The 10572-nt window shown below is 34.1% G+C and overlaps 2 protein-coding genes across 4 annotated transcripts; one reads left to right on the top strand and one right to left on the bottom strand.

Annotated features, from left to right (window-relative positions):
- Positions 1-647: 647 nt before the first annotated feature.
- LOC147408362 (F-box/kelch-repeat protein At1g22040-like) lies at positions 648-2426 on the bottom strand. Its single transcript, XM_086432680.1, has 2 exons — positions 1925-2426; positions 648-1444 (listed from the first exon to the last, which is right to left on the bottom strand). The coding sequence occupies exons 1-2, from the start codon at positions 2424-2426 to the stop codon at positions 648-650; spliced, it is 1299 nt and encodes a 432-aa protein (XP_086288806.1).
- Positions 2427-7715: 5289 nt separating this feature from the next.
- Positions 7716-10539, top strand: BPC7 (basic pentacysteine 7). 3 transcript variants are annotated; one of them, XM_086437332.1, is made up of 3 exons: positions 7982-8997; positions 9133-9383; positions 9484-10539. In XM_086437332.1, the coding sequence occupies exons 2-3, from the start codon at positions 9287-9289 to the stop codon at positions 10335-10337; spliced, it is 951 nt and encodes a 316-aa protein (XP_086293458.1). In that variant the 5' UTR covers positions 7982-8997; positions 9133-9286; the 3' UTR covers positions 10338-10539. The 3 variants fall into 3 exon arrangements, with proteins under 3 accessions (XP_086293461.1, XP_086293458.1, XP_086293459.1); XM_086437335.1 differs by lacking the exons at positions 7982-8997; positions 9133-9383 and adding an exon at positions 7716-7896; XM_086437333.1 differs by lacking the exon at positions 7982-8997 and having other exon boundaries at positions 9296-9383.
- The last annotated feature ends 33 nt before the right edge of the window (positions 10540-10572 follow it).

Raw genomic sequence — 10572 nt, 5'->3', positions numbered from 1 at the left:
CTTCAGTATCTATGTAATTTTCTACTTGAAGAAATCACCTTGATTTTTAAAACATTCTAGTCAATTGGCGCTCTGTTTTTAAATTTTTTATTTTTTTTATTTTTAATGTGGGATTTAATGCATGATAGAATTTTGTAATTCATAAATGTAGAAATATGGGATTTGGTGATTGATGACTTGATTTATGAATTTTCGTTATATATATTTTATCTTTTATTTTCATCGTTTTTTTTTTTTTTTTTCCACTTTTTTTATCGTTTTTTATTTAATATGTTTTCCGAAGTTTTCCCTCGCTGGTTTAAACCCGTCCTCTTGACTTTTTGACTTTCTGACTATCGGCATACTTGTACCTTGCATGCTTCAATTATATATACTCTCAAGAAACATGTTATCTCTGGCTTGCCCAGGTTCGTTCGAGATTGTTGAATCCCAATTTGAACCAAGGATTTGAGATGACTTGTTCGATATTTTTATAATATCTGCGCTGTTAATAAAGCCCAATGGAAATAATTGGTTTTTTTTGTTGTTGTCAAAATGGTTAATTTTTAAACTAAAATTAAATTAAAATTAATCCAAATTTGAATCAAATGCAATTATTGGATGGGATGTAAATCGCGGTTTGGACTAATAAGCAGAAAATAACGTTGTTAGAATTCTATAAAAGTGCAATCCAACATCCTTTGAAACCCATCCAAATCCAATCCAAGTTCTCTATCAACTCTTCTCCAACTCAAATCCCCAACATTTTCTCTGGTTTGAACCACTTCTTCAGAAGGTTTAGCCCATTTCAATGCCTTCTCTAAACTGGTTTCAAGCTCATACACCATTAATGGCTCTTCAATTACACCCCATAACTTCTCAATATCTCCCAAAATTCTCCCTTTGAATCCCTTCTCTACATATTCTCTCCCAATCAATCCCAAACAGTCCCAACCCTTCCTCTCTTCATCCCAAATTACAACCATATTAGACCCCATTTTCAACCCAAACACCCTCCCCATTGTAGAGACAATACAAGGCACCTTCTCTTCTAAACATTGCAAGTGCTTTGGCCACATATTTGGCACCACACGCCACATTTGCGCCACAGTCACATACACTTCCCCTGATACCACCATTTCCAAGCCAGAGTCTCCAACTCGACGTCCCCCTAACACCCAAACTTCACCTTTGAAGACTAATCCCTTTGCCATGAACCTTGGTTCATTCAATCGAGCTAGATCGTGCCATTGTTTGCCATTGAAGGTCATGGTCATCGAGGTTGCATAATTATTAATTGTCCCGCCAGCTACAAAGATGCATGATCCAAGGCCAACCCATGTGGACCATAGTGGGGTACCAGAGTCTTTGGTAGAAATGGCGATCGTGTCATGGACCCATTCTTCGCATTTGGGAACATTTTGGTCAATTGTGAGATGACAGGTAGGCACAAGTGATGAGCTACCTAAAAATAATAATAAGAAGCTTTATAACTATTAATTAACTGAACCAATATGCTAATGCAAACATTGAATGCTAGTAATCTTTAATGTATGTTTTTTTTTTAATTAACATTAAAAATGTAAATCTAGATATTTTGTCTTTCATTGCAAAACACCTATTTTATTGTCATTTTGCAACACAATTTGTGTAAATAACCTTCTTATGTTTTATGATATTTACAAAAATATCCTTGCCTAATGAAAATTATGTGATCCCAAGAATATATTAAATAGTGGTGCTGCAGTGACTTCAATTCACACTTTGCAGATGTGGAGGTGCATACACAACCATAGATGCTTTTCACTCATAGCTCGTTGAAAAGCATCTATGGTTCCATACACACCTCCACGTAAGCAAAGTGGACACTCCAACATTATCCAAACCCATTTATGGGGGAAAAAAAAAAATTGTTATCATGCTGCATTATCCAAAGAATATTTACCAATTATGTGATCAGAAGCACCTGAATCAATGTTGAACGATTTTCTTGAAAATCGAAGAAGACAAATAGATGGGATATCATTAAGATGGTGGAGAAGATGGAGGTAAAACTGGCCACGAGTCGAAATTGCATTGCCAGTAAGTATGCTAGAAGTGGTGGCAATCCCCGGCTTAGGGAAGTTGATGCAACATCGGTAGAGAAGATCGATGATGAACCAACTTACATTGGAGATAGAGTTAGTGGTTGAGAGGGAAAGAAAGAGGAGCTGTTGAGTAGGAAAATTGGACGATTTTCGAATTGGGTTGAGAATAGAGGGAGAGAGGGCGCTCTGCCATGAGCGGGAGGTAGCGCGAGCTGTGGCACAATCATTGTTAGAGAGACAAGCGAAGCATCGCAATGCAAGATCGTTAGGAAGACCGGGGATTAAAGATGGCTCAGAGTAAGTTTCTTCTTCTTCTTCATCTCCTTCTTCCATTGTAGTCTTTCTCCTTTTAGCTTCCATGTTTGTGTTCCCATTAAGACTCTTGTGATCTCTCTGTCTCTTATTCTTGGCATGGGATAGGCTATAGCGTGCTTCACGTGGGACTTGGACTCGTCTGAGCCAACTCAGTCGAGTTACATTGAAGGGGCCAATTGGGAGACATCGACACTTACATAAAAAAACACAAGAAATCCAATGGTTAGGATTTTGACCACCAGATTTCATGTTTTTAACCATCAGGATTACATCTTTGTGCAAAGAGAGATGACAAATTAAATTAGCTCAACTAATGATTTTCATAGATTAGATTCAAACATAAACATTCACATTCTTTTTCTTGAGATAGGATGCAATTGGTGGCTTGTAATTCATTTGAGTCACATAATCATACTTTTTGGCTTATCGTGCACACCGCCACCTCAGAAAGTCCTGCGTGCAATTGGTTGAATCGAGGGTCAACTGGACCCAAGAGGGTAGAGGGTGACCCCAAGGAAATCATTGCTTTGTGGGGTTTCTAACAGTTGACTTACCCTTTTGAGACGCTTATCAAGGCTCGGCTTACCACTAGTGAAATATTCTGTAAGCTATACTAATCTAATATTGTAATAATCATATACTTGCACGTGGCACTATTTTTATTTATTATATAAAAAAAAATGTGGTTCAAACGATGCTAGACACTATATATCTATCTGACAATTTGCGGTCGTTTTTGTTAGATTTTTTTTTCTCATTGATTAATACATGCTATGCACTTTCTTAAGTTAGATCGAACCAAATCCAATTAGGTATACAAAACCTAAGTAAATTTTATATTTTTAAACAAAATACATGATATAATTTTTTTTTTTTTTGATAAACAAGCAAGTTAGTGGCTGGTAACATAATTTGCATGTTTCAATTCTTATTAGATAGTGACATGGTTGACAAAAATTCAATTGGTGACACGTACTTTCTATAAGAATAAAAAATGGAGATCATCCTCACAAAAACTCATTCCATTCCAAAACGTTACGGGTAGCGTTCCGTAACCAAAAATCCTAACCCATCAAAAGTGGGTTGCAAGTTGAAGAACTTTAGATTACTGATTTTTACCGTTAATATGTAAACCACTTTTGTCCATATGTTGCTTATGTTTGTGCATGTGTTCCTTACACGTTGAAAATTTAATTAAATTTATAAAATATATATAATCTAATTATATAAAAAAGAATTAGTAATCCAAAAATAAAGCCCTATTTTTAAATAATAAGGCCTGAGATCTCCTAAAGTTAAAATTATAATTCAATGGTGAAAAAATCAGCTCTTTACTATTCATTTCTTGAAAAATCCACAAAAATAGATTGAAAGAGGACTTGACTGATGTAAGAGATGCATCATATTATGATGCATGAGATACATTGTATCATTGTCAACGTATCTCATGATAAAAGGAAGGTTGAGGTGGTGATTGATAGTAGTAATATCTATTAAGATATTCTAAATTAGGAATTATAGATAATTAATATATCTATATTATATTAATTTCTAATATATCGGTTGATGTAATCTCTATAAATACCCTAATAGAATTCATGTAATATTCATCAAATTCTCAATAAATTAGATTTCTACATCCAAGTCATCTTGGTAACGTTTACTAAGGATATGAATTATTAACGTGTCTCAGGTTGCACATCTCATTTGACAAATGAGATGATTGGCAGTATTTTGAAAATCTCGATCGAGTGAAAGCAAAATTTGGTCGAGTCAACCAGGATGATGTTTTCCTTATTATTTATATAATTTAAATATTATTATCTAAATAAAAGTATGATTTGACGATTACACATGTTCTTATCTAAATAAAAATTAAATTGAAAATGGGGGTAAAGTTTATGGTGATGATACGATAGATTTGGGTTCAATTCCCACCATCATCATTGCTAATCTCACTAAAAACACTTCTCAATATTAATAAATAAATAAAATTAAAAAAAGAAAAAAAAAATCATTTGTATGACTTTTGCAAAAGATAAAAAGTAGATAGATTTACCTAGTAGACCTAACACTTGCATTTTTATTTAAAAAACGCCCTTGAAATTCTGACAACTATAACCAAACCTTACTTTATCAAGTTTGTTACCCAATAAACCTAGTAACGGGTATTCATGTCTTAAAATTTAAATTGATGGGTTAATTTGTTAAGAGTGAATCCTAACCGCATCAATTTGTAGTCTCCAAAAATATGATCTGATGCAATAGATTTATAAAGGACACAATTCTTAGAATTTCGAAATAAAAATTAATTTTCACTATTGAATTTTTATTTTAAATTTGGGTGTTCGATAGCTATCCATTTTCAACACATTCAATCAAGGTTAAAAATAATATATATATATATATATATATATATATATTTAATTTTTTTATGAAATCTAAAAGGTTATTGTGTTGGATTGCCAATTTGATAATTATGTTGGCCCAATCACTCTTACTAAGATTTAAAATCTCACCCAATCACTCTTACTAAGATTTAAAATCTCACTAGGTTGGTCATGCTAATCTAATTTTATAAAATAAAGGTGTTTTTATAATAAAATTGAAACAGTATGTCTGAAGTAAATCTCTCTAAACAGTATTGAGATAACTTTATTTAAATGCCTGTAGAAATAGAATAGCTACTTATTTTTGTTAAAAATAAAAAAAAAAAACCAAAACGGACAAATAATTTAGATTTTCGAACTAGAAGTCTTTACTTGGTGAAAACTCGGCTGATGTGTCATGGATACGGAACCATAGATCTCTTTCCTCGGGATACTCTCGAAATTACTCGGCTGGGTCCGTAATTTCGGCAAAATACTCGGCCTTTGTTGGAAAAACATCGTAAATATTTCAAAGATATTTTCCTACGTGGGTTCCACAAAAAGGATTACAGATAAAAAGAGTTATTCCGTACATGTCCTAGTCATAAAATACATTCATTAGTTTATTTTCCTTAGTGTCCTCCCTACACTCACTCGTTCGAGAAGACATCCTCCTCAGGTTAACTTTATAAATTTCCATCGGTCATCCACTTTGACGGTGACAACTAAAATGAGAGAGCTGCTATTGGCACCCCAACTTTTACTTGATACATCCCAAATTTTAAATTATTTATCATCCCCACTTAAAGGTTAAAACACACTATCCAAATATTAAAAGAGTTTGACTCAAATTATTATCCAAAATTCAAAAAAATTATAAGATTAGTTCAAATAATTTCAGTAGTTATTTACAATTATGATTAGGCTCATATAAAATCTTAAATCCAAAAAATACAAATGAATCGTGATAATCTGATACTTTTTTTTATATGCTCTCTAACATGACAAGTTCATAGAATCATAAATCTATGATTTACTTGTTCCTGAAAATATTTCATCTCCTAGGCGGCGTAGAGAATTGAGAATTCTCATTTGTTTAAATTCGGGAAATGTGAATCTTTTGGATAGAAATCCAGTATTCTGCAATGAGAACAATGTAAGGACCTGTGGTCAATTTCTGGATGAGGGCAAGCATCTTAATATAGATACAAATAAATTCATTAAGTTCAAATTATTTCTTTGGCCCAATTATCGATTCTCGACGCGAAGGACCTATGGTTATGTGAAAGGAATGCATATAAAAGAGAGTCAGACAAGTTCGAGATATGCCTATACCTACTTATCATGACTCAATAGAAATCTAGCAAAGAAAAAAAAAAAGAGATTTTGTTGGCACCCCAACTTCTACTTATTCCCAATCATCCACTTCTTTTATTTATTTATAATTGGGGTGTTATAAGTAAAAGTTGGGATGCCAATAGCAGCTCTCAACAAAAATGAGAGAGTAATTCATCCTACCACCAAATTTATTCTTCAATTTTTATTTTTACAACCAATCACCTACAAAATTTTACGGATTAAACACTTCACCTGCAAAAACATAATTATAAAAATCTGTTATTACAAAATTTAGATTAATTGTGTGTTTTGTGATATTTTTATTATTTATTGTTACCTTCTTTGATTTGGGTTTGTGATCCAAATCTGTTAAGTATTTGTGTAAAAATCCCACTGATTGACAATTTTACTCATGGTTTTGAAGATTTATACACATAATTTGTTCGTCATCTCAATAATCACAATGAACAAAATGAGACACATCGATTGAGTGACCCCAAATTCTTCTTTCATTTTTTTTTTTTCTTTAAGATCTCCGAAAAACAATTGAATCATATCATCCAAGATAACTTGGTCAAGTCATCTCTTTATTGTTCATGATTGAGACAAGACAAAAAAATTTAAATGATGTTATGGATCCAAGAGTCACTAATCCTAGAAGCACGTGTAATTCCCTTTCCCTCCACCCCAACATGCACCAAATAATTTTTGGGATAAATCCCTGAGGACGACTCTTAAGAGTGGGGGAGGGAGGTTTGAAGAAAAGACCTCGACTTCCCTAGATGTGGTCAATCCTTGGGGATTTTTCTTCTTCAGTACTCTTTATTATTAAATTGGTGATATTAGTTTAGCCGTCTGTAAGTTAATAGTATTTTTTCTTGATGATTTAAGAGTTTGAAGATGATAGATTTTTCAATAGAATAATTAAAGATTTTCAGCAATGGATATGGATATTTCCCAAAACGTGATCTTGACCATCTAACCAATTCTTGGGGATTTTTCTTCTTCAACACTATTTATTAAATTGGTGATATTGAATAATCAAAGGTTTTCTTAAAAGATTTAAGACAATGGATATGGACATTTCTCAAAATGTGTGCAATTTATGTCAAAATTTTGGTTTCGTACACTATTCTTTTTAATAGAGACATTTTAATATTTGATAATGTTGAGATAGTAATTTTAGCCAAACGTTCGTAACGGTTGAAGAGTTTGTTGGAATCTTAAATTAGGGTGCGATAAATGACTTAAGAAATTGAGGTGTAATAAGTATAAGTTGGGGTGCCAATAACAGCTCCGTAGATTTTTGGGTAGAAAAAAAATTCAAATATTATCTTGAAAAGGTTGAAGCGAATGGATTTAAGTTGGTTAGCTAAGTTAGTAAGAGCTGAGAAATATTGAATATTTTTCAAGTTAACCGTTGACCGATGAGTTTTTGAGTTGACTCGATGAATTGGTTTCTATGAGTTTAATAGTCGAGTCACGCTGAAAATCCAATCCAATCGACTTGACTCAACCGAGTTTTGACTCGATTGATCGTGGCTGTAGGTTTTTTCTCTCTTTCGTCTGTGTAGAGAACCCATTCCATCAGCAAACGAGTATTTCATGGCACAGTAGAGAGTAGAAAGTAGAGACTGGAATAGAAAATAAAAACAGGATTTTTTATTTATTTATTTTTTCCTTTTCTGTGAACTACTCTCTTTCTCACACCCAAATGACCCAACACAAAGGGTAAGAGAATTTAATCAAAAGTCTTCCACTAAAATAAAAGAAGAGGAGAGGAGAACAGCTTCATCTTTGTGGCTCTTGTAAGTCTCTCTCTCTGCTCGCATAAATTTCCCTTTTTTCCATGTCTATCAAAAAAAAAAAAAAAAAAAAAAGACCTTTTAGTTCAAAAGTCTGATACTTGCTTGTTTTTCCTTGACTGGTTGTCTGTTTTTTTGGTTGTTTTTGTGAAATTTTGAGGTTTTAGTATGTTTAATCTATGACCCATATGGTATGACAAGGTGATTTAGTATTTGTGCTTTGATTTTTAGAGTTTTAAGTGAGATTCTGACATGGAGCACTTTCTTTGATGTAGTTTTAGTTGCTTTTCACGGAAATATGTTTTTGTTCTTGTGGCATTTTGGATTTTGGTTGATTTAATCCATGACCCATATGTTATTTTAGGCTGTTTTAGTGCTTCTACTTTGCTTTTTATTGTTGGTTTCTGATTTAGTGCTTGCGCTTTGATTTTTAGAGTTTTGGTTGAGATTCTGTCATGGAGCACTTTCTTTAATGTAGTTTTGGTTGTTTTTCATGGAAATATGTGGTTGTTATTGTGGCATTTGAGATTTTGGTTGATTTAATCATGACTTGGATGGTTTATTAAGTTGTTCTTCCTGTAATTTTGTTTTTCATCTCGTGAAATTTTTAGGGTTTGGTTAGTTCAATACATGACCCATATGGTATCACAAGGTGATTTAGTATTTTTGCTTTGATTTTTAGAGTTTTGGGTGAGATTCTGACCCACAACACTTTCTTTGGTGTAGTTTCGGTTGCTTTTCATTGAAATATGTGATTGTTCTTGTGGCATTTGAGATTTTTGTTGGTTTAATCCATGACTTGGATGATACTTTAGTTTGAGTAGTGTTTCTGATTTGCTTTTCCGGGGTTTTGGTAAGTTTCTGACTTGGGATTTTTATTATTTTCCTTGAGATGTGTCCTCCTTTTGGTCTAGTTTTGGTTAGTTTAATCCACTCTGTACTTTAGGATGATTTGATATTTTGTTTTGATTCAGAGTATTGGGTGTAAATTGTGTTTCATGGAAGTGTGTAGATTTAGTTGTGAATCTTGAGGTTTTATTTGGTTCGGACCATGACCCAGATGGTATTACAAGTTGACTTACGGTTTCTGCTTTGATTTTCAAGGTTTGGCTCATAAGTCATAACTGGCAGGATTTTTTGTTTTCTTCTCAAGTTATTATGTGTTCTCACTTTGTGAAATTTTTAGGTTTTTAATGGTGTAAATCCATTAACCACTGATGTATTTGTTTGGGTTTGCAGTTCCATTGCCGTTTAATGGGTCGTTGTAAATTCCATAACCCAAGTGTTAAGTTTGCTTTTGTTAAACGATTTCGAAGTGAGCGTAATAGTTGTGTCGGTTTCAGCATTAGAACTTGGTTTATGTTCTGCTGATGGTTCCTTGTATATCTTGTGTATGAAAAAGGTTTTGATTGGTTCCTTCATGCTTATATTACTGGTTATTGGGACAATGTGGGATTGTCAATCTGCTTTTGAAGATTTTGCTTCGTTGGGTAATTTGTCAAAACAAGAGATTCACTAATGCTTTGCTTACCATTAGTTAGTAGTTATAGATTATTATGTTGGTTTGTGATTGATTAATGCCAAATGCAGATAGTCTGTTCCGGAGCATGGATGAGAAAGGTGGATTGGGTATTAGAAATTGGGATTTCTCAGACTCGACAGTTGGTGTGGATGCAGTATTGAAACCGGTCCCTAGTGGGACTATTGAGCGTCAATCCGCGTTTTTGAAGATGGGCACATACCCTAACCGAAATTCTCTGATTCCCGAAACCGAAGCAGAATTATCCGCTATGGAATTCTCCCGTCACTGTTGGGTTCATCCAAGAAACTTCCTCACTTCCACAAAAACCAATCCAAGTCCAATGCATACCACTCAAATAAACACGACAACAGGACTCCCCGTTGTTCCTCCTAGTCTAGGAGTGCCACCAAATGGACCAACGCAGAATGCGGAGGTCGAGACTAAAACCACTAAAATTAGAAAACAATCTTCGACAAAAAAGTCCAATTGTGTTGCCTCTAAGGTTTTGAGGCCAAAGCAACCCAAAAAGAAGCCCGATGTCTCTACAAAGAAGAAGGTAAATTCAGTGTCGATTGGAAAACGTGAGAAAAAGAATCCGAATATCATTATAGACGAAACTGCACTAGACCTGTCCCAACTACCCGCTCCGGTTTGCTCTTGTACGGGTGTCTTTCGGCAGTGCTACAGATGGGGTGTTGGAGGATGGCAGTCGTCGTGTTGTACTACAAGCATATCTGAATACCCTCTTCCCATGAGTTCGTCGAGGCCTGGGGCGCGCATGGCTGGAAGGAAAATGAGTAATGGAGCATTTGGGAAGCTTTTACAGAGATTGGCAGCTGAAGGTCATGATCTCTCTAATGCCGTAGACTTGAAGGAGCACTGGGCTAAACATGGTACTAATAAGTTCGTTACGATTAAGTGAAGATAGAATGTATGTCTTTCCTTTCTAGATGTGGTTTTATGTAGCTTAGTGAAACATAACAGTTTGTAAAGTTGGCATGTTAGTTGTAACCCATGGAGCTGTTCTACTCGTAGAGTCGTCTAATTTCTCTGTAATTGGTCCCCAGATTAATATCTATCTACTTTACGTCCAGTTTAAATGATATCTTCCTGCTGTGCCTTAATGAGTTCTTTTATCCTGCAATCTTATAATTATA

This window comes from Akebia trifoliata, chromosome 3 (genome assembly GCF_017979445.1).
Source record: "Akebia trifoliata isolate Shusen 1 chromosome 3, ASM1797944v1, whole genome shotgun sequence".
NCBI lineage: Eukaryota > Viridiplantae > Streptophyta > Magnoliopsida > Ranunculales > Lardizabalaceae > Akebia > Akebia trifoliata.
This window is presented reverse-complemented; position numbering and strand designations above follow the sequence as displayed.